Source organism: Musca domestica, unplaced genomic scaffold (genome assembly GCF_030504385.1).
Source record: "Musca domestica strain aabys unplaced genomic scaffold, Musca_domestica.polishedcontigs.V.1.1 143, whole genome shotgun sequence".
Classification (NCBI taxonomy): Eukaryota; Metazoa; Arthropoda; class Insecta; order Diptera; family Muscidae; genus Musca; species Musca domestica.
Genome location: NW_026712197.1, coordinates 65,194 through 91,155, shown reverse-complemented (window position 1 = coordinate 91,155; position 25,962 = coordinate 65,194). Strand labels below are relative to the sequence as shown.

The 25,962-nt window shown below is 36.2% G+C and overlaps 1 protein-coding gene across 1 annotated transcript in view; it reads left to right on the top strand.

Moving 5' to 3' along the window:
• The window catches only part of LOC101892058 (transcription factor kayak), a 297,264-nt gene extending 276,321 nt beyond the window's left edge, over window positions 1–20,943 (top strand). Inside the window, exon 5 of the mRNA XM_059119360.1 lies at window positions 20,534–20,943. Coding sequence (XP_058975343.1) covers window positions 20,534–20,943 — 410 coding nt within the window. The remainder of the gene's footprint in view (window positions 1–20,533) is intronic.
• The last annotated feature ends 5,019 nt before the right edge of the window (window positions 20,944–25,962 follow it).

The window sequence follows — 25,962 nt, the reverse complement described above, 5'->3', positions numbered from 1 at the left end:
AACTTCACATGCGAAATTTGAAACAATCCCGATAAATAATGTCGCTAAAATCTTCAAAATACCGAATATCGGGGGTACGGTATATGGGGGCTATACGAAGACGTGAACCTACATGGCCCATTTTCTGTTTTATGCTGCAGTATCTACTACGAACTTCAAATGCCGAATTTGGAACGATTTCGTTAAATAATGTCGCTAAAATCATCAAAATACCGAATATCGGGGGGTACCGTTATATGGGGGCTATATGAAGACGTGGACCTACATGGCTCATTTTTTGACTTAGGATGTAGTATCCATTACGAACTTAAAATACCAAATTTTAAACCGTTTCGGTTAATAATGTCGCTAAAATCATCAAAATACCGAATATAGGGAGGTACCGTTATATGGGGGCTATATGATAACTTGGACCTACATGGCCCATTTACGAACTTGCAAAATATACATATGTGCAAAATTTTAGCCTTCTATCTCAATTCGTTCGAAAGATAGCGTGATTACAACAGACAGATAGACGGACAGACAGACACACAGACAGACAGACGGACATGGTCTTAGAATTTTACGCTGATCAAGAATATATATACTTTGTTGGGTCTGACATGAATATTTCGAGGAGTTACAAACGGAATGACAAAACAAGTAAGCAAAGGCTACAGTCGAGCGGGGCCGACCGTTGAATACCCCACAACACTATAATAAACAATTCAGTTTATATAGGCGAGATACTCGAAAGAATTCCACAAGATATTGTGACAAATAATAAAAGAAAACCATCAGGTTTCGTTCTCTAATTTTCGAATAATAGCAACTTAAACTAATTTGCTCATTTCCAATTTATTGGTAGATGTTGCACTTAAATGGTCATCCTAGATCTGGAACCAATATTTCCCAAAGACCTAACATCTCTCAGAAGTGGCAAAAGATTAACATTTATTATTGGTTTTAGATTGAAACGCATCTATATGAGATACAGACGTTTGACTATATTCTTCAACGAAATCAGCGTTAACGAAATAGTCAGAAGTTTGTCTTTCCTGTATTTGTGAATTCTCCAAAAAGTCACTGGAATGGACATTTTTGTATTTTGTCTACAAAAGTTGGCAAACTATTTCACAAATAGGATACTTTTGGATGGCCATCCAAAACTGCTTGGCTTTTGTAATGTCCGCTAACCCCCATTCAAATGTGCGTGAGGATCGGCGATAATTACGACCTGCAGACAATTTTTCAGTTTTTTGGTCCATTTCAACCCCTAAATATATGGCGATCATCTCCAAAAAGAGTAGGCTTCTATTCTGACCCTCATCTGATCCCCATGCAAAATTTCGTTAGGATCGGGCCATAAATGCGATCTGTATATGATATTCTGATATCCTAACTACTTAGTTTTGTTAGCTGTAGAAATATTACCAAATGTTTAATTCAAAATGAAAATATGCCAAAAATATGACAAAATGGAAAAAATATGAGAACATTTTACAAAATCAATATTTTCAGTTTAAGAGAGATATTTTTATGCGATTTTTTTTAGACGTTTCTTTTTTTCCTGTCAAGAGGCCATTCTGAATTAATGAGAACTGTCGAAATCAGTTCAGCCGTTCTCGACATATAAGAGATCTTTCAAGCATATCTTCTTTGATACTCATATATATATCGCACATATTTTTCTAAATATCCGTTTTGTTGGATGTTAACATCAATGTAAAGATCAGAAGTAACCTTGTCATGGCTTTGTGATTTCGCCGGGATTTAAAATATTCGCGGTTTAATGAAAAAATTTAATTTTTTTCAACACAAAACATATGGTCTATTTTACCCGCTAAATATTATCCGATGACCACCCAAATTGGTAGGCTTCTTCCCCGCCCTAAACTCTAGCTACATGCGAAATTCCGCGTCGATTGGTCTATAATTGCGACCTGTATAGCTACTGCAAAATCCGACATTTTTTCAGTATTTGGTCCATTTCAACCCCTAAACATTTGGCGATCATCTCCAAAAGAAATAGGGTTCTATTCTGACCCTAGCCCCACCTCCATTCTAAATTTGGTGAAGATCGGGCCATAATTGCGACCTGTAGAGTGATTACAAATTAACATGGACAGACGGACAGACGGACGGACGGACATACATAGCTAGATCGACTCAGCTCGACGAGATAGGAAGATCCATATATACTTTCCTATGTGGGAAATCAATATTTCGTGGTGTTACATAATTTTTGGCCCAATCAAACTTATAATACCCCCAACACATAGTGTTGTAGGGTATAATTAATATACCCTCAATAGTATGGTGGAGGGTATAAAAATTACCAATATCAAGAGATATGGTTGGACCTTCAAAGCCAATTACCTGCATGAAAATTAGGTGCTATTACAAACTCTAAATACCAAGTTTAAGATAATTCTGTTGGAAATGCATCATTATCTTCCGAATATTGGGAGGTATCATTTTTCGGAGGCTGCACGAAGACGTGAATTTGTGTGGGCAATTTTCAGTCATATGAAGAAGTGCCCACTGAGAACTCCAAATTCCGAATTTGAAATAATGCTGGTGAAAGGTGTGGCAAAAATCAAAATACCAAATAAAGGGAGGTATTGTTATACTTGATTTATACAAAAATGAGGGCATGTATAGCACATTTTCTATCATAGGAGGTAGTACCCATTCACGCACTCAAAAATCAAAATTTCAACAATTCCGGTGAAAAATGTGGCATTAATCATCAAAATATTGCATATCTTTAGGTACAGTTATATGAGGTCTATACCAAAACTTAGACTTATATTGGCAGTTCTATGCAAGGATATTTCTTACATAATTGCAATGCCAATTTAAAAATTCGGAAAAATTGTGACTAAAACAACCAAAAAAAAAAAAACTTAAAACTGTCGGAACGGTTACATGGGACCTATACCAAAACGTGGTACGTGGCACCCAGAAATTCAAAAAAAAAAAAATCACTTATATTTAGTTCTTCCTGAATTCTACTAGAAATGTTTAAAGGGTTCAAATTTTATTCCCAGTTTATAGATATGTTTGTATCCATTAAGTTTAGGTTCTTAAAGTCCTTTGAACCTCATAGAAATCTTCAACAAATCATAAAAATGATTTCGTTCTTTGTTCGATCTTTGATTCTCCTTGATGTTTATTGCCAGCTTATAGGTCCATTTGAATAGTCGTCCTCTGGGGCCCTTAGAAATCTTTAAAAAAACTACATATCACCTTGGATCTTCTTAAATAATCGTCCTTGGAACCACTGAGAGATCGGGGAGAGAGAGAAGAGAGAGAGAGAGAGAGGTTCTTGGATCCACCTAGAAATGCTTGGAAAATTCGTGTATATAAAGCCAAAAAGCCTTTAAAAATTAATGGATCCTCCCAAAAAAAATCATTAAAATTACTTTTTGGACTCCCCTGAATCATTTTCGTAGATATTACAAGAGCTATTGAAAAATGTTTTTTATAGTTATTTTCGACTCTCCCTTGACCATTTTCCTAGATATTATTAAAATATTTACAAATGTTTTTTCATTCGGTTTCTACTCTCTTTATTGTTTATAGCAAACTTTGAATTTATTCCCATAGTCCTCATTTTTACTCGTCCTTGGATGCTTCTAAAAAAAAAACAAAAAAAATATTTTTAATCATAAAGAATTTTTAACAAAAATCAAGTGGTCGTTCTTGACACCACTTTGAGATCCCTTATATATATAGGGTGAAATGAAAAAACTGTAACCAACTTCAGACTGCTGTTATTTCTAAGCCACTCGTCCGACAGCTGTTAAAATTATTTCAGTGATAGCTCATTATATTGTTTACAAGCAGACAAAAGCATTTTGGTGAGAATTTTCCAGAAAAATTGTTTGTCGTGATGTAATTCAAGCGTGATAGTGTTATTTCTTTATATTTGGCTGGAAAACCACAAGTGGCTATCGTTAGAGCACTCCAGCATTTAAATGTGAATAAATCTTTTGTGTCTCGTACCATCGCTCGTTACCGTGATACTGGTAGCGTAGCCCGACGTCAAGGAAGTGGACGTAAGAAAAGAGCAACATCAAAAGAAATGGTCCGAAAAGTAAAATAAGCGCCTTGAAACCTGCAAAAACTTACCGCAACAGAAAGAAAATAGACTCTGGGATCATAAACATTTTCCGAAATATTCATGTTTTTATACCCTACACCACAAGGTGGTCAGGGTATTATGTCTTTGTGCACTTGTTTGTAACAGGCAAAAGGAAACGAGATAGACCCATAGTTCCTTTTGATGATCTGCATAGAATCACTTTCTGAGTTGATTTATGCATGTCAGTCCGTCTGTCCATGTATTCTTGTGAACAAAATGCAGGTCGCATTTATTATCCGATTGACATGAAATTTTGCAAACAACATTTGTTTGGCCCAAGGACGAACCCTATTGAAATTGGAGATAATCGGGAAACACTTAGATATAGCTCCCATATATATCTTCGTCCGATTTGCCTTTTATTGTGCACCAAACGTGTAATATGAGCCCGAATAGTATGGAATTTTGCACATACAACCAAATTAGTCCTGAAAATAAGTATGCCAAATTTGATCGAAATCGGTTCAGATATAGCTATAGCTCCCATACATATATTGTTCATTCGATTTGTTATTTTTGTCCTCCGCAGCCGTAATATGCACTCTGTAACAACAATATTTGGGGAATATATCAAATGCAGCTCAGAAATACCTTTGCTAAATTTTATCGAGATCGGTTCAGATTTGGATATAGCCCCCATATATAACTTCGTCCGATTTACATTTTATTGTGCACCAAACGTCTAATATTTGCCCAAATGGGATGGAATTTGGCACATACGACCGAATTTAGTCTGGAAGGTAGTATGCCAAATTTGGTGAAGATCGGTTCAGATACAGTTATATCTCCCATATATATTGTTCATCCGATTTGTTATTTTTGTCCTCCGCAGCCGTAATATGCACTCCGTAACAACGATATTCAGGGAAATATATCAAATACAGCTCAGAAATATCTTTGCCAAATTTTATCGAGATCGGTTCAGATTTGGATATAGTTCCCATATATATTTTTATCCGATTTCAAATTAATTTCGCACCCAATGGGCAATACAAGTCCGAATTTTAAAGATACAAATGCTTCGGCATATTTAGTCCTTTGAATTTTAAATTATAATTATAATCACAGCGTGTATGATTGAATTCTCCCATAAAAAGCTTTTAATTGTTATGCGCAGCTCTACTAAATTAGCAAAGTGGTGTAGGGTACCATAAAATCGGCGCCGCCCGACTTTAGGACTTTCTTTACTGATTTTGTACTGCAGATGCCAGGTGTAAATACAAATATGGATGGCATCGAAAAACTTAATTATTTCTTAGTTTATTTCTGAAAAATTTATCACTTTTTTCCAATTTTCTGGAAATTTAATTTCACTGTTCAAGTTCCAGTCTGGGTTGTGGAAAATGTCAAGTGTCATTCGACTATATATATTTTTTTTAAGAAAAAAATCCTCTTTAAAGCCCTTCCTTTCGAATTAATATATTTTGTTTTTATTATTAATTTCTAATATTCAATTGTAATTTGATATTCCCAAAAAAGTATTACTTTTATTTTTACAGGTTATTAATTATTAAAAATTATAATAACACAATGAATTCAAATGATAACCCCCCTTTCAAATGAAAATAATTGTTGTGACTTAAATTGCCGGAGCTATTCAAAATCGTTTCGTTCGACAACAACATCTACAACACCAATAACAATTCATTTAAATTAGTCTCACTTTAGTCTGGGTCAAATGGACGGCAATGGTGATTGTTGTTGCTGTTGTTCTTTTTTTGTTTACTTCTATGGGATTTGTTGTTGTTGCCGTTTTCTAATTACCCCCTTAATATGGTATCCCGCATATAGGCAACAACCACTCAGCCAATTTGAACAAGTTAACAACACATTTAATACAACGAGCAATGGAGAAGAAAAAAACTCAAACATTAATCCCAAAAGCAGCAGTAGCGGCGAACAGCCACCTGAGAACCTCACAAATTGTTTCGTTTGCGGTTGTTGGAAAAGTGCTGGTTTTTTTCGTATGCAAATCATGAACCATTGACTGGCCTAAGTCAGTCCACGCCGGACTCTGTCTATCGATTAATGACTTTTGCTGTTCAACAATTATAGAGACACAATGACTAAAAAAAGAACGAGTGACAACCGGGCAAAAGCGGCAGCAGCAGCAACAACAACACGAATAACTATGACATTAACATGGAACCCAAACAATTATTAAAAGTTTATTAATAGGCATTACTATGAGCAGGAGGGTGAGCTTGGGACAACGTGCACTGAGAAAAAATTATTTGTTGCTTGCAAATGACGTAAGAAAAGTGAAAGGAAGGGAATCTAACGGAGAAGTGGCCTAGGATAATTGAGGTTCTCTCTCCAGATTCATTATCGTCCTTGGATCCTTCTGGAAATTTATAAGCTATATTCATATGAGAAACTCGCTGGGAATAATATAAAATTATATTTTGTCATGATTTGACTCTTCCTTTCGTCGCCTTTGCACACTCTTAGAAATCTTAAAAATGTTAACCTTTCTTCCGCCCTTAGAGCCATAAAATAAAATCTTGGAAAAATTAATTTTTATTCATCTTTTTGATCTGTATAGATATCCTTGAAAAATCAACACGTCAATGTTGTTCCTTTATTCCAAAATATTTTAATATTTTATTTAAAGAATTTTAGTTTTATGTAATTCTTTTGTTCCTCTTCTATTGAGCTTACGATCTCGTCACTTGGGTAAAAAAATGTTTTTTGTCATTGAAGTTATTTTTTAAAATAACTTCTGGGGAGAATATCCCAGACAAGAAAAAAGAGAACTGATGAGGATTGGTGGCTCTTTCCGAAACCTAGGTATTCCCTGCCTTACCCCTCTGGTAAACATTATTATCGTTCTCCACTAATAAACAAACGTTGTTTTTATAAAAACAACAATAATGGGATTTTGCCTGACGATTTTGCAACAACTTTATTTAATACTTGAAAAATCGAGCCTTGTAATCATTGGAATCTACTAGAAATCCATGGAAATTTAAAAAAATAAATCCTCTTTTGTTGAGCTTGAATCACTAAAAATCCTAAAAAAGTTACCTGAATTGGACCCTTCTATAAATGATTATGCCACACTCAAAGTCGCTCTTGGATCATCTCAGACAACTCAAAAAGAAATTTAAGTAGAAAACTATGAGTTGGGGCTATTTTGAGTTTCAGCTGACCGGAGCCAGATATTCTGGTACCGCATTGACGGGTGTCATTAAACTTGGACCAATTTCATTTGTCATCCTTTATTTTTCTAGACATGTTTTAAAATACCTACTTTATTAATCATCCTTGGATCATCCTAGAATCTCTAACAAGGTCCACTTTATATTCGCCCTTAGATTCTCCTTGAAATTGCAAAAACAGTCTAGGTATGCACTCTGCCTGGTATCCTCCTTAAATTAAAAAAAAATACAGATTTATTGTAATCCTTCCAAGGTACGAATCTGGATGGAAGTATATTAATAGAATGACTCCAACTGTCCTGAAATGGATTTTGTCCAAGGGTCTGAAATCGATGAGGCTCGTTTAGGTGATATATCTGTATATTTTACAGGGTGAGATAAAAAATGCAACAAAGTCAAACATTTTTTTTAATGTATTGAATGAAAGCAAAAAATACCGGAAATAGCATCAAATTGGTCGCCTTTGGCACGAATTATGGCCTTCAAATGGCCAATGAAACCGTCACACGCTGCCCGAATGTTGATCTGCGGTATTTTGGCCAATTCCCGGCGAACGCTTACTTGAGGTAATCGACATTTTTGTATTTTTTAGTTCCAACCTTGCTTTCCAAAATACTCCAGACACAATAGTCCAACGGATTGGTATCCGGAGATTTTGATAGTCATTGTGGACCGTAAATGAAGCGATAAACCTCATTTTGTAACCATTCTTGTGTGGCATGTGCTGAGTGCGATGGTGCTGAGTCCTGTTGGAATGTCCAAGGTCTGCGGCCAAAATGTTTGCGTATCCAAGGCTTTAATAAACTCTACAGAATATTTTCGCGATAATATTCGGCATTTATTCTGATGCCACGGTCGATTAATACGAGTGAAGAGCGACCATCGGCTGTTATGACGGCCCACTCCACCAGCATGACCGGCGCTTGAATTCTGCTGGCCAATCGAAGGTGCACAGTTTCAGCTAACCTCTTTGGCAAGTAAACACGATCATTTTGTTTCTTTACAAATTGCTGGACAACGAATGTTTTCTCATCGGAGAAAACCAAAATCGGCATTCGGCAGTTCACCACTTTCGGCCAAGCGAAGCAACTCTTTAGCTCTTTCTGTTGCGGTGTAAGTTCTTGAACTTTTTGGAATTTCAATGGCTGTACTCCGAGCTCACTTTTCAATATTTGCCGAATGGAATATTGCGATAAGTTCAGCTCACGAGCCATTTTTCGACCACTGCGACGCGGGTTTCGATCAAATCGCTTCTTTACTTTTCGAACCATTTCTGTTAATGTTGCTGTTTTTTCCGTCCACTTCCTTGACGTCGGGCTACGCTAAATCATAACAATACTTAATATTTGGGAATACCGTAATATGGGAGGTATACGATATCGTGGACCTATATAGACAGTTCTCATCTAGAGGATAAAATACTCAGAAGGAACTGCTTGTGTGAATTTTCAGACAATTTTGTTGAAAAATGTGACTAAATTCATCAAAATACTGAATATCGGGAGGTACCGTTATATGGGGATATACGACATCGTGGACATATGTAGATAATTCATTTCCAGAAGATGAGCTACTCACAAAGAACTGCTTGTGTTGAATTTCAGACAATTTCATTGAAAAATTTATATGGGGGCTATACGATGTCGTAGACCTATAGCCCATCTTCGAACTTGACTTGCATGCAGGCAAAAGACAGATCTGTGCAAAATTGTGGCTTCCTACCTCAATTCGTTTTACTGTAGCGTGATTTTAACAGACGGAGAACGGACGAACAGGGTTATATCGTCTTAGAATTTTACGCTGATCAAGAATATATATACTTTGTTGTGTCAATAATTTGCATTTCGATGAATTACAAGCGGAATGACGAATTCATTATACCCTCCATACTATGTATGGTGGAGGGTACAAAAAACCAGATTTATCATCTGGACACACAGATGGATGAGGCAAGTTTTGGTGATATAAAAAGATATATACCCTCTGTAGGCATATGACTGACGGTATAAAAACAAACTATTAGTAAAATCCTCGTTTATGGCTCTTATAGACCCTGAAAAATAATCCAATAAATCCACTATTAAAATATTCTTAAACATTTAACAGAACAGAGTTTGGCTTGCTTGTTTGGGATACCATAGTATTTTGTTGTTGCAAAATCGTTAGGCGAAATCCCATTATTGTTGTTTTTATACATTTAACATTTTTGTGGTCCCTAAAAAATATCCTTTCTTCAAAAATATTCTTAATTAATACACAATTCTGACCCCTTTGGGTCCTTGAAAAAATATTCTTAAGAAAATCTATAATTATAGGTCTTATTGCCCTAGAAAAAATATTCTTTAAAAATCCACGATTATGGCTCCTATTATCCCTAAAAAGTATCCTAAAAATCCTTGACTATAGCTCTTATAGTCCTTCAAAATATTCTTAAAAATCCAGGATTAAAATATTCTTAAACATTAAAATTTTTGGTTTTTGTGGTCCCTAAAAAATATCCTTTCTTCAAAAATATTCTTAATTAATACACAATTCCTTTTGGTCCTTGAAAAAATATTCTTAAAAAAATCTATGATTATGGCAGTTGTTGTCCTAGAAAAAATATTCATTAGAAGTCCAAAATTATTGCTCTTATTGTCTCTAAAAAAGTATACTAAAAATCCCCGACTATGGCTCTTATAGTCCTTAAAAAATAATCTAAGAAATCCACGATTATGGCTTCTATGGTCCGCGAAAAAATGTTCTTAAGATATTTACTAGCCATACTCTTTGAATAATATTCCTCAAATTCCACGGTTATGGCTCTTATATTCCTTAAAAAAATATTCTTAAAAAATCCCCTGTGATGGATCATATAGTCTTTAAAAATATGTGCATAACATATACGATTATGGTTCTTATAATTCCTGAAAAAATATTCTTAAAAAATTATATTAAAAAAAATTATATTATTCTTCAAAAATCCATAATTATGGCTCTTATAATCCTTGGAAAAAAATATTCTTAAAAGATCCACGCTAATGGCTCTTATAATCCTTAAAAATATTCTTAATAATACACGGATATGGTTGTTATAATACTTGTAAAATTATTGCTAAAAATCCATGTTTCCGTCCTTTAAAAAATATTCCTAAAAAATGAAGATTGTGGCTCTAATTATTATTGCTGTAATGGTCCCTGAGAAAATATTGAAAAAAAAAATCGCTATTATAGCTCTTTTAGTTCTTGAAAAATAATCTTCAAAAATCCACGCTTATGGCCCCCATAGTCCTTTGAAAAATATTCTTAAAACATTCACGATTATGGGTCTTTTAGTCCTTGAAAAATGCTCTTAAAAAATCCCGTTATATTCCTTGACAGAAAGTTTTTCACAAATCAACAAGGCTCGTATAGTATTTTAGAGAACATTCCTAAAATATACCAGATTATTTCTCTTATAATTCTTGAAAAAAATATTCTTACGTGCCTGATTACGGCTCTCATAGTCCTTAAACAATTACTCCTAAAAATCCTCGGTTATGGCTTTTATAATCCTTCGAAAAATATTCTTAAAAATATTTATTAAAATAATAAGAATTTAGAGAATTTTCATTCGAAATTAACTATTCGGAGTGGAATGCCCCATATATCCTTTATAAGAAAATATTCTTGACTTTTACATCTGTTGGTGTTTCATTTCAAATACTCGAAATTGCCTAAAGATTTCGCTTTTATTACTTTTTATTCTGCCTTTTCATATTTAGGTTAAAACATTTCTATCGCCTTATCGTCATTATTACAAACATTCAATATTCATTGCATGAATCAAACTAAATTGTTGATATTAAAATCCATGAAATGAAAATTTATATTTCCCCACACCCGCCGACATAACACCTTGCCATCGAACCGAACATATACAAGTTAGACAATTTCAATATGCAATAGATTTGGAAATTGCATTGCAGCTAAAATTGGTGAGCAATCAATCCATTGAGCGACCCAGCCAACCAACCAACCAACCATTCAATTTATAGTTTTGTTTGTCTGTCAGTCCCAACCACATCCACACACACACACACAAGCCGGTTCGATCATCCAATTCCCATGAGTGGGTGTTATTGTCTGCCTCATCATCATCATCATCATCGTCGTCGTTGTCGATGCATTCGCTGAATGCAGGCGAGTGTCGGTCATATTTTCCTAATGGTCTAGGGGGGCACTAATGGTGGTGGTGGTGGTGGTGGCTGTCGGTACGTGTTTAAATTGGAAAATGATTCCGTTCCAAAGCCGCCGTCGTCGTCCCAGTAGTGGCATTCAATTCAATATTGCAGTCGTAACCATAGCTGTCATGATTGTTGCTACTACACTCACATAGCAAGTGTTGTTGTTGTTATTGCGTCTGTTGTTAGTGTTAATTAATTGTACATTTGTTTTTCATTTCAACTAATCCGTAACCCTCCCTCCCTCTCTCTCTCTCCCCCTCTCCTTCTTTCGCGTTTAAATAGCATTTTGAACTGCCAGCAATAAACGTTGCTAAGTTTGTTGCAGCCATTTGAGTTGATCTGTGTTGTTGGTGTCGTTAACAATTACATTTTTTTGTTTTTTTGTTGTTCTTCAAACTTAATTATATTTGTTTAATTCTCGACTGGCTTGCAATTGCCTGGTCATCAGTTAACCTTAATTGTATTGGATATGATTCGAAATTTGCAAACGGGGGAATAATGTAATTGATGTGGACTATGTTGAGAGCTGCAAGAACCGAATATCTCATTAAAAGGTTATGTAAAGAAACTACATTTTACATTACCAGCTGGTTACAAATAAAGGGATATTCCTTACAAAACCGAACTTTGTGAGTTCGAGACTGGGCATTGTACAAAAAATAATTATAGAAAAAATGCAGCAGAATTTTAAAGTAGAGATAAACAAGTTAAAAAACCAGTAAAGAAAGTCTTAAAGTCGGACGGGTCCGACTTTATGATACCCTACACCACATTGCTAATTTAGTAGAGCTCCACTTAACAATTAAAAGTTTTTATGGGAGAATTCAATCATACACGCTATAATTATAATTATAAATTAAAGTTCAAAGAACTAAATATGCCGAAGCATTTGTATCTTTTAAATTCGGACTTGTATTACCCATTTGGTGCACAATTAATTTGAAATCGGATAAAAATATATATGGGAGCTATATCCAAATCGGAACCGTTCTCGATAAAATTTGGCAAAAATAATTCTGAGCTGTATTTAATATATTTCCCTGAATATCGTGGGTATGCACTCGTTGGAGTGCATATTACGGCTGTGGGTAACAAATATGACAAACCGGATATATGGGAGCTATAGCTATATCTGAACCGATCTTCACCAAATTTGACATACTAGCTTCTAGACTTAATTCGGTCGTAAGTGCCAAATTTCATCCAACTTGGCCAAATATTAGACGTTTGGTGCACAATAAAAGGTAAATCGGACGAAGTTATATATGGAAGCTATATCCAAATCTGAACCGACCTCGATAAAATTTTGCAAAGATATTTCTAAGCTGTATTTGATATATCTCCCAGAATATCGTTGTTACGGAGTGCATATTAAGGCTGCGGAGGATAAAAATAAGAAATCGGATGAACAATATATATGGGAGCCATAGCTATATCTGAACCGATCTTCACCAAATTTGACATACTAGCTTCTAGACTCGATTTGTTAGTAAGTGCCAAATTCCATCTCATTTGGACAAATATTAGACGTTTGGTGCACAATCAAAGGTAAATCGGACGAAGTAATATATGGGAGGTATATCCAAATCTGAACCGATCCCGATAAAATTTAGTAAAGGTATTCCTGAGCTGCATTTGATATATTTCCCCAAATATTGTTGTTACAGAGTGCATATTATGGCTGCGGAGGACAAAAATAGCAAATCGGATGAACAATATATATGGGAGCTATAGCTATAGAACCGATTTCGATCAAATTTAGCGTACTTATTTTCAGGCGCAATCTGATCGTACGTGCAAAATTCCATACAATTCTGACTGATATTACACGTTTGGTGTACAATAAAAGGCAAATCGGACGAAGATATATATGGTAGCTATATCTAAATTTTGACCGATTATCTCCAATTTCAATAGGGTTCGTCCTTGGGCCAAACAAATGATTTATGCAAAATTTCATCTGGATAGGACAATAAATACGAACTGTACTTTGTTTACAAAAATACAGGACAGACGGACGGACATGCATAAATCGACTCAGAATGTGATTCTATGCATATCATCAAAAGGAACTATGGGTCTATCTCGTTTCCTTTTGCCTGTTACAAACAAATGCACAAAGACATAATACCCTGACCACCTTGTGGTGTAGGGTATAATAAACAAGTAAAGGTAAAGTAAATGCCGAATGTTTTCGCAAAAATATTCTGGAGGGCGCATTAAAGCCTTGGGCATGCAAACATTTTGGTCGCAGACCTTAGACATTCCAACAGGACTCAGCACCCTCGCACGTAAAATTTGATTATATTTCCGACATTTTTTGCTTTCATTCAATAAAATTTAAAAAAAAAATGTAAAAATTATGGCCTTTAACTTTGTTGCAGTTTTTTATCTCACCCTGTATACCCGCAGTCAATGTTCTATTTTTTAAATATATTTTGACTTCTGGTAAGAGTATTCAAACTGTTCAACCTAAAAAAATTGGATGCTTATTTCGCTTTCTTTGAGAGTTTTGTTTTTCAAAATTTTGAACCCTACGTGGGGGTGGTACCAGAAGAAATGGTCCTATCCCTACCATATTTAAAGCAGATCTTGTGTTGACGGAAGTATTGAGATGTGCCAATGGAATTGGATGTTAATTTCGAGTTTTATGATCTTCCTGGGTACTCAAAATGTTGACCTCTTGTTGGGGAAGTGCCAGAAGGAATATACCGATATATTTCATCTTCACAGCAAATCTTGTGTCAGTAGAAATAATGGGATATGTGAAATATGAAGTGAACCGGAAGCTTGTTTCCGATTTTTTGATTATTCATAACTTTAATTCTTTGTGGGGGTGGTACCAGAAGAAATGGTCCGATCCCTACCATCTTTAAAGCAGATCTTGTGTTGACGTGGAAGTATTGAGATGTGCCAAATCTCAATGGAATTGCATGTTAATTTCGCGTTTTATGAACTTCGTGGGTACTCAAAATATTGACTCCTTGTTGGGGAAGTGCCATAAGGAATATACCGATATATTTCATCTTCACAGCAGTCGAAATAATGGGATGTGTGGAATATGAAGTGAACCGGATGCTTGTTTCCGATTTTATGATCGTTTATATTATCCAAAACTTTAATCCTTTTGGGGGTGGTACCAGAAGAAATGCTCCGATCCCTACCACCTTTATAACAGATCTTGTGTTAATGGAACTATTGAGATGTGCTAAGTCTGAATGGAATTGTATGTTAATTTCGCGTTTTATGAGCTTCATAGGCATTCAAAATTTTGACCCTTTGTAGAGGAGGTACTTGATGGAGTGGGCCGACATTGTCCATTTTCACACCTGACCTCGCACTGATGAAAATATTAGGATTCGCAAAGTTGGAGGAGCAATCGGATTATCCTTTCTCTTTCTGTGCAATAAATATTTTTGGAAAATTTCTATCTTTTGTGGGGGAGGTACCAGAAGGAGTGGACCGATATATTTCATCTTAACACCACACCCTGCGTTAATAAAAATATTGTGATGTGTGAAATTTTCAGACAATCGGTCTCTGACACTAAATTTTATAAGAGTTATAATTATTGAAATGTGTGAACCTTTGTGGGGCGGTGTGGTCCGATATTGTCCATTTTCGCACCTGACCTAGCACTGATGTAAATATTAGGATTTGCAAAGTTGGAGCAAAATTGGATTATCCTTTCCCTTTCGGTTCAATAAATTATTTTCGTTGAAAGTGTTGACATTTTGTGGGGGAGTTACCAAAAGAAGTGGACTGATATTCCGACTTCTCCGAACTCGATATAAGTTTGACAATAATTTTACCAATTTTGGACCAAATCGGATACTCTCTTCGAGAGATATTTTGCGCACCAACCAGCCGGACCAGCCAACCAGCAAAATGTCCTGAAACAGACTTGGTCCAAAAACCGAGGGTCTACATCCGTTTTTTCGACTAGGCATATTTTGACCGTATTGAATGACATATACAGGCTTGTCCGCAGGCAACATTCTTTGCGTCAATTGAATTTTGTACGGGAACAAATGCAAATCAATGCGAATAATCCGCTGTAAAGTGGACCGAGCCATGCCCAACTGCTGAGAACGGCGTTTTTGCGATGTTCTTGGGGACCTCTCAACACTGGCTCGTACGACAGTGATATTCTCGGCCGAACGCCTTGGTCGACTTTTATATGGCCTCTTCGAATTAGAAAGAGCCTTACCAGTCGAAAATTTTTCGTATAAACGCTTAATGGCGTTCTTAGAAGGCGCACTTCTCACATTTTTTAATGTTTTAAAAGCACGTTGAGTTTTCACAATTGACTTCTTCTGTTGAATGTAAATTTCAACTATTTCGCGTGGCGTGTATTGGTTCATGGTAAAAATCTGCTTGGACTGACGCTTCAAACGCGGTATGTCATTAAGCGATGTGACATCTCTGTCAAAAGTTATGGCGTTGCCAGATGGGTCCGTCGAATATGGGCAACCCTGTACCCTCCCCAAGCATATGGCTGATGGTATAAACAGGAAATATTTCCGGGTTTTTTAAGATCATTGAGGTTAATATTTTTTTAAGGTGTACAATTGAAATAGAGTTATATTTTTTTGTGTTGCACAGTTTAATCTATCAAATTAGCAACACATTTTTCAATCTCGAAACATAAATTTGATAGAATCGTAAAAAAATCGATAAATAAATCCCCTGCAAATCCGGCAATTTCAAAATATTGTTTATAATAAACACGATTTACTGCTTAGTGTGGCACTCACTCACACACACACACACGAATGCAGTTATTGGCCAATCGCGGATTGGTGGCAATTTTAATTGAATTTATGAATTTCAATTTCAAATGAAAATATCAAAATAATGTCTGTCGCTTTGACAGACCGAAAACAAGTATTTCTATTTAAATTGGCTTGTTGCAGTTGTTGCTTGTTGTTGCTGCTGCTGTTGTTGTTATTGCAAATTGGTCGTTCGTCCGTTCATTAAACATGTCATAAATTCTTGGTTAAATTGCGGTTTTTGCTAATATCGCCACACCACAGCTACGCAGTTATTTGCAGCATTTAGTTTTGTTTAATTGCCCAATAAAAATGTTTAGAACTGGGGACGAACAAAAAAAAAACAATTGAAATAAGAGATAAATGAATGTGAATTTAATAATAATGGGTTTTAATTGGTACACAGAAGAAAAAATTGGGGAAAACGAAAATATATGAATACGCATTAATGATATAGAACCTTTTTACACAGTCTCTTTAAACAGTGTCTGTTTTTAATGAAACTACACCAAAAAAATAGATTATGGAGCGTATGATTCACGGCAATATGTATACGCAATGTTGGCCTTTTTTGTGCAATAATCAAAATTTTAATTCTTTGTGAAGGAGTTACGAGATGAGGTGAGTCAATACATTCCATATTCACATCAGATCTCCGATTGAGAGAAATATTTAGTTATAGAAAATTTGAAAAAAATTGCTGATATGTTTCGCAAGTTATGAGAGATAAGTATTTAAAATTGTGACCCTTTGTGTGGGAGGTACCAGAAGGGATAGGCCGATATCTATCATCTACTCACTAGATTTTGTATAAGTAAAAATATTGGGAATTGTGACGTTTGAAGAGAGTCGAATGCTTTTTTCGATTTTTTTTTTTTTTTTTTTGAGAGAAATATTTATTCAAAATTTGGACCCGTTGTGTGGAAGGTACCAGAAATGGTGCACTGATATATTCCAACTTCACACCAGATCCTATGTTAATAAAAATATTGGAGTGTGTGAAATTTGAAGACAATCGGAAAAAAAAACATCTTCAACCCTCCACCATTCACATTTAAAGTTCGTAACGGGTACTACAGCCTATGACAGAAAATTGTCTGTGCAGGTCCACGTCTTCGCATAGCCCCCATATAACGGCACCTCCCGATATTCGGTATTTTATGATTTCAGCTGGATTATTCACTGGAATCGTTTCACCGTTTGTATTGGGAGATCTTAATGGATACTACAACCTATGGCAAGAAATATCGTATGCAGGTCCACGCCTTCGTATAGCCTCTATATAACGGTACCTCTCGATATTCGGTATTTTCATGATTTTAGTGACATTATATACCGGAATTATTTCAAATTTCGTATTTTAAGTTCGTAATGGGTGCTACAGCGCATGACAAAAAATACCGTAAGCCGGTCCACGTCTTTTTATAGTCTCCATATAACAGTTTTCATTTAAGTGGTAGTTTTCGGAAGTTTTTTGAAAATTTTCAAGTTCCTTTCAAATGGTGGAGGGTATTGAAGTTCGGCCCGGCCAAACTTAGCTGCTTTTTTACTTTTTTATATTAAAGAATCTAAATTCACAAGTGTTCCGCTTTAAACTACAAATACCAGTAAAACCGTTTGGATAAAGCTTTTAAACTTTTCAAAAAAACATAAAGTGGGTTAGGCCGTTGGATGGAAGCCATACCGAAACGGGAACCTCCATAGACAATTTTATACTTCAAGGATTGTCATCTACCAAATCTTATTTGAAACAATTTCGTGGGTAAATGTGACGAGGATTATCAAAATACCGAGTATCGGTGGGTATCGTTATATATGCGCTTTAGGAATACTGGACTTAAATCTTCAATATTCAGCACCGGATCTGGAATCCATTTTGAACTACAAATACTAATTTTTAGACAAATCCTTGCAAAAATGTGACAAAAATCATGTAAATACCAAATATCAGGAGGTACCGTTATATAGGGGTTATACAAAAACGTGGACCTATACAGGCATTTTTTCGGCACCGGTGCTTGAACCCATTATGACCTATAAATACGAATTTTATGATACATTTTTGAAAAATATTTTATCAAAGGAAGTCCAGGGCTCAAAGCTGCAATCATTGACGTTTTGAGAATTAGGAGCTGTAATAGTAGATTATTTAAGGAATAACATATTAAGGCTTTTCAGAATGCAAGCATGAGTTTTTTGGGAAATAATTGTTCAATACACCTCCAGAGACTTTTTAGAGAAGGACCTATACAGGCATTGTTTCGCCACCGGTGCTTGAACCAATTATGACCTATAAATACGAATTTTATGATACATTTTTGAAAAATATTTTATCAATGGAACTCCAGGGCTCAGAGCTGCAATCATGGACATTTTGAGAATTAGGAGCTGTAATAGTAGATTATTTAAGGGATAACATTTTAAGGCTTTTCAGAATGCATTCATGAGTTTTTTTGGGGAATAATTGTTCAATACACCTCCAGAGACTTTTTAGAGAAGGAATTTTTAAGTAATTCCAACCGCTGCAATTTTGGATTTTAAAAAAAGTATCCCCAGAGTTATGATCGTAGATTTTTCGAGGGATATATATTTTTTCGTATATTTTTACACCCTCCACCATGGTAGTATACATTTTAGACACAACGTATATATATTCTTGGTCAGCATAAAATTCTATGTCGATTTAGCGGTGTCCGTCTGTGGAAATCACTTTAGCTTCCGCACGAAATTAAGTAGGTTGATAAAATTTTACTCAAATGTATATTATGTCTGCAGTTATTGAAAATGGACAGGTCCACGTCTTCGTATAGCCCCCATATAACGGTACCTCCCGATATTCGGTATTTTAATAATTTTAGGGACATTATTCACCGGAATTGTTTCAAATTTGGTATTTGAAATTCGCAATGGTTACTACAGCCTATGACAGAAAATTGTCTCTGCAAGTCCACGTTTTGGCATAGCCCCCATATAAAGGTACCTCCTGATATTCGGTATTTTGATAATTTTAGGGACATTATTCACCGGAATTGTTTCAAATTTGGTAGTTGAAGTTCGTAATGTATAGTACAGTCTAAGACAGAAAATTGTTTGTGCAGGTTCACTTCTTCGTATAGCCCTCATATAACGGAACCTCCCGATATTCGACATTTTGATAATTTTAGCGACGTTATTCACCGGAATTATTTAAAATTTGGTATTTGAAGTTCGTAAACGATACTACAACCTATGACAGAAAATTGTCTCTGCAGGTCCACGTTTTGGTATAGCCCCCATATAATGGTATTTTGATGTTTTTAGCTACATAATTCACCTATTTTTTTAAGTTTCGCATTTGAATATTGCAATGGCTTGTAACAAAAGTTGCCTATGCAGGTCCACGTCGTCGAATTGACGTCTACATTCGGGTTTTTTAAGATTTGAACGGAATTTTAAACGTATTTTAATTTTTTGAAAATTACCAATATCGTTTCAAATTGTGGAGGGTATTCAAAGTTCGGCCCGACCGAATTTTCAGCTTTTTTATTTGTTTTATCATTAAAATTAATTGAATTGCAACGACATTATGGCGTATACGTTATGACAACACTCATACACACCATGTCCCACAATTAAAAATCACACTCATTTGTACCCACTTTAATAATGAATTTAATTCCCAGCTGCAACTGGTTATAAAACAATTATTAATGAAATGCATTTAAAATTAAAAAAATCTCCACTCCACCCCAAACCCTCATATTAAAAATAAACTCATCAAAGAGGCCATTAAAATATTTTACCATTATAAAGTGTTTGGAAATCCTGAAAAGGCAAACATTAAATAATGGCATGGCATAGCATGCATGGTATGGTCCCGGACCCCGGGGAAGAGAGAGAACGGGACAAAAAACATTAAAACAATAAAAACCAAAAAAAAAAATAAATATTGTGAATTAAACATGTGCCATTAATTAATGAAACACTGTGTGGATGGGCTGGCTGGCTGCCTGGCTGGTTGGCAGACAGCGGCCACTGCAGAATGCCAGCCAAGTCAAATGGCAAATAAAATACCACAGAATATTTTACAAATGACCAAAGTTGCGTTGAATAAATTATGATGAAAGTGAATAAAAATTGAATTATCTCTTGTTTGTGTGTAATTAAAATAAACACATTAAATTAATTAACAACAAAGTGCACTCTCGCACACACACACACACACACTCACACACCCAACTGATGAATATTGACCACTGTTTCCATTGCAACATTTCATTACAGATCCTCATCATGCGGCCGTAAAGAATAGCATGAAAAAGAAGAAACTCGTCTCGGCACATATTGCATCCAGTGCATCCATCCTGCCACCCGATGTCAGTCCGTCGGGCAGCAGTGATAGTCTGATGCGTGAACGATTGGCCCCACCCGCAATTAGCACTACACCGCCGGCTGTTAGCTGTATGGAAACAACAGAGGATGATTCCGATTCCGGGTCGACCGATGCTCGCCGTAAAAAGAAGGCACGGACTACATTTACAGGACGTCAAATATTCGAGCTGGAGAAACAGTTTGAAATTAAAAAGTACCTTAGTTCAAGTGAACGAACCGAAATGGCAAAGCTGTTGAATGTCACCGAGACGCAGGTAAGTGGGAGGGAACTATTTTTAAGACTTTGGGGGGTGAATGTGTGATGGATGGCGGTTGTCATACGCAGAGGGGGTTTCAAGTGCGGGAATTAAAACAGATCTCTATTAATAAAAGAGTAACGTAATTGACTGAATGACTCAAGGATGATGACAATGACTCATCGACGCCCAGACGAAACGGTTGAAGCTAGAATCCTGACATTTTGGGTGAGGATCACTCTTCGTCCGAAGGGGTCAGATATGCCTGAGTTTTTAGAAATTCGTGCTAGGACGGTACGAATACAGGGTTGCCCATATTCGACGGACCCATAACTGTTTGGGCCCATTCCAATCGACGAGGCTTGTCCGCAGGCAACATTCTTTGCGTCAATTGAATTTTGTACGGGAACAAATGCAAATCAGTGCGAATAATCCGCTGTAAAGTGGGCCGAGCCATGCCCAACTGCTGAAAACGGCGTTTTTGGGATGTTCTTGGGGACCTCTCAACACTGGCTCGTTCGGCAGTGATATTCTCGGCCGATCGCCTTGGTCGACTTTATATGGCCTCTTCGGATTAGAAAGAGCCTTACCAGTCGAAATTTTTTAGTATAAACGCTTAATGGTGTTCTTAGAAGGCGCACTTCTCACATTTTTAATGTTTTAAAAGCACGTTGGGTTTTCACAATTGACTTCTTGTAAATTTTAAATATTTCAGAGCGCTCGCGTGGCGTGTATTGGCTCATGGTAAAAATCTGCTTGGACTGACGCTTCAAACGCGGTATGTCATTAAGCGATGTGACATCTTTGTCAAAAGTTATGGCGTTGCCAGATGGGTCCGTCGAATATGGGCAACCCTAAGATACTAAATATGGTGCTCTTTGTATTTAAGGAAGTAGTAGAGCTAGAACTATTAAATTTGGAATGAGGGTCACTGATGGGGTGTATGATAGATGTCTGAAAGGGTGTATGGAAATTCTCATCATAAGTCTATAAAAAGTACTAATAAGTACAACATTTTGTACCATTTCGTATCAGATGAACAGTTTGAGCTATAAACTTGAAACTTGGAATGGGAATCAAGGTTGAGAAGTAGAGTCGATGTAAGGAAGTATTCTTGAAGGTGCGTAATCATGTATACGAAAAGTACCAAACGGTACAAAATTTAGTGCAATTTAAATTTGGAGGAAGGGGGATGGAACTGGAATCCTTAAATTTGAGGAAGTTTTCGAAAGTTGTACTTACGTGCTCGAAAAGTACTAAATGGTGCTACATTTGGTATGATTTCGATTTGGGTGAACCGGTAGAGCTAAAATTCTGAGATTTGGAAATACGATCACTCTCGGAGAGTAGAATTGGGATATATTGACAGTTATACAAATGGTACAAAATGTGATACCAATTAACTGATATTCTGAAAATTGGAAATAAGTACTCTCGAATTTTAGGATTGGGATATGTAGATAGTTATGAAAAATTGTACCTAAGTGTACTAAATGGTAAGTAATTTGGTATACTTTGGATTTGAAAATATTCCCAAAATTGGAAATAAGATTACTGTCGGAGTATAGGATTGAGTAATGTGGGAAGATTTAGAAATTCGTACTTATCTAACCAATATGGTATTAAATTTGGAACATTTGTACTGAACCGATGGAGATGGTATCTAGAAATTTAGAATTGGGGTTACTGTGGGAGTATACAGGGGGCGATAAAAAAATGCAAAAAAGTCAAACGCCATAATTTTTTTTTTTTTTTTTTTTTTTGAATGATTCATACGATTTTAGAATAAATTTAGATTCTTTCGAATTGGTCACCTTTGACACGAATTATAGCCTTCAAACGGCCAATGAAACCGTAACACGCTTCCTGAATGTTGCTCTGCGGTATTTTGGCTCATTTCCAGCGAAGCGCTTAAGGTGATCGACACTTTGGTATTTTTTAGTGTCAAACATGCTTTCCAAAATTCTCCAGACACAATAATTCAACGGATTGGCATCCGGAGATTTTGATGGCCATTGTGGTGGACAGGAACCTCATTTTGTAACCATTCTTGGGTGGCGCGTGCTGAATGCGATGGTGCTGAGTCCTGTTGGAATGTCCAAGGTCTGCGGTTGAAATGTTTGTGTGACTAAGGCTTTAATACACCCTCCAGAATATTTTCGCGATAATATTCGGCATTTATTCCGATGCAACGGCATTTGTTCCGATGCAACTAGCGGAGAGCGAACATCGGCTGTTATGGCGTCCCTCACCATCACCATGGCCGGCGCTTGAGTTCTGGTGGCCAACCGAAGCTGCACATTTTCAGCTGACCTCTTTGGCAAGTAAACACGATCATTTTGTTTGTTTACAAACTGCTGGACAACGAATGTTTTGTCATCGGAGAAAACCAAATTCGGCAGTTCACCACTTTCGGCCAAGCGAGGCAACTCTTTAGCTGTTTTGAGTCCATTTTCTTTATGTTGCGGTGTATGTTCTTGCACTTTTTGGAATTTCAATGGCTTTTCCCCGAGCTCATTTGTCAATATTTGCCGAATGGAATATTGCGATATGCACGAGCCATTTTTCGGCTTCTTTACTTTTCGAACCATTTCCGCTGATGTTGCTGTTTTCTTCCGCCCACTTCCTTCACGTCGGGCTACGCTACCAAAAGATTTATTCACATTTAAATGCGGGAGTGCTTTAACGATAGCCACTTGTGGTTTTCCAGCCAAATATAAAGAAATCACACTATCACGCTTGAATTCCATCACGCATAACTTTTTTTCAAGAAAATTCTCACCAAAATGCTTTTGTACGCTTGTAAACAATATAATGAGCTGTTGCCAGAATAATTTTAACAGCTGTCGGACGAGTGGCTTAGAAATGACAGCAGTCTGAAGTTGGTTGCAGTTTTTTTCATCTCACCCGTTATATAAAAACTATGAGAATAGTACCATTTCTATAAACAAAGCGAAACTTTTCACGTGAACCAAAAAAAGCCCCTTCATAATTTCCCCTCCAGGGCAAAATTCTCTCTCCCTCTCTCTATGCCAAACAACAAAATTCATTATGTAAATAAAGCTTCATTGAACAAAATTGCTAAGCACCCACATAGCTGCACATCGAAAAATTACTAAAATCAATGACCAATTACGGATAATATTAACAGCAAATAATAGAAGCAACAACAACAACAATTGTAACACCAACAAGGACAACATAATATTTACATAAATGAAAATGTGTGGTTTATGAGCTTGTGAATGCTCAAATTAGGTGTGATTATAATCACATATGCATAGCAGTATATCAATTAAACGAGGGTGGTATGGAAATTGATGGGGAAATTTATATATTATATATTGAGTGGACGTCGGGGCTTTTTATATATATATTCAATGGAAGATTGAGGTATACAAAGGTAGAATCCTTAGAAAGGTAGTATTTTATGCAGTAATGGATCTGTTGGAGGACATATTTCTTCAATTTCTTAATTTTAAGTGCATTTATTTATACCCCACATCACATAGTGGTAAGGGGATTATTACTTTGTGCATTTGTTTGTAACATGGAGAAAGAAGTGAGATAGACCCATAGTTACTTTTGAGGATCTTCATAGAATCACTTTCTGAGTCGATTTTTGCATGACTCTCCGTCCATCCATCCTTGTGAACAAAATGCAGGTCGCATTTATTATTCGATTGAGATGAAATTTTGCAAACAATATTTGTTTGGCCCAAGGACGAAATTGAAATAATTGAAATTGATGATAATCGGATCAGATTTAGGTATAGCTATCATATATCATCAACCGGGGTAATTGTGCACCGAATGGCCAATATAAGTCCAAATGACCTGTATTTTGGTACTTCTCACCGAATTTAGTCTAGAGGCTATTACATCAAATTTGGTGAAAATCGGTTCAGATATAGCTATAGCTCCCAGACATATGTTTCATCCGATTTTAGGGTTTTAAGTCTATCACATGCGTAATAAGCACTTCACAACAATGATATTTGATACCAGATACCAGATACATCCCTGAAAAACCTCTGCCAACTTTTATCAAGATCGGTTCAGATTTGGATATAGCTCCCATATATATCTTCAACCGATTTTGGGTTAATTGTGCACCAAATGACCATATCTGCCCAAAAGAGTTTAAAAACGACAAAGCTGTTAAATGTCACCGAGACGCAGGTAAATGGGGGGAACTAATTTTAGGACCTTGGGGGTGAATGTGTGAAGGATGACGGTAGTCATACGCAGAGGGTGTTTCAAGTGCGGGAGTTAAAAAAAATCTATCTAAAATCTGACTGACTTACCGATTTATCAACGCCCAGACGAAACGGTTGAAGCTAAAATCTTGAAATTTTGGGTGAGGATCACTCATGGTCCGAAGGAGTCAGATATGCCTGGCAGAAGCTGGTACATCAAATTTGGAGAAAATCGGTTCAGATATAGATATAGCACGCATATGTATGTTTTATCCGATTTGGTGTTTAAAACTCTCAAATTCGTAATATCCATTGATATATCGGAAATACCTTTGCCAAATTCTATCGAGATCGGCTACAAATTGGATATATCTTCGAAATATCCATAATCCGATTTCAGGTTTATTGTGTAAAAATGGCTAATACAGGGTTGCCAATAGTCGACGGACCCATCTGGCAACGCCATAACTTTTGACAGAGATGTCACATCGCTTAATGACACACCGCGTTTGAAGCGTCAGTCCAAGCATATTTTTACCATGAACCAATAAACGCCACGCGAGCGCTCTGAAATAGTTGAAATTTACATTCAACAGAAGAAGTCAATTGTGGTAACTCAACGTGTATTTAAAACATTAAAAAATGTGAGAAGTGCGCCTTCTAAGAACACCATTAAGCGTTTATACGACTGGTAAGGCTCTTTCTAATCCGAAGAGGCCATATAAAAGTCGACCAAGGCGATCGGCCGAGAATATCACTGCCGTACGAGCCAGTATTGAGAGGTCCCCAAGAACATCCCGTTCTCAGCAGTTGGGCATGGCTCGGTCCACTTTACAACGGATTATTCGCATTGATTTGCATTTGTTCCCGTACAAAATTCAATTGA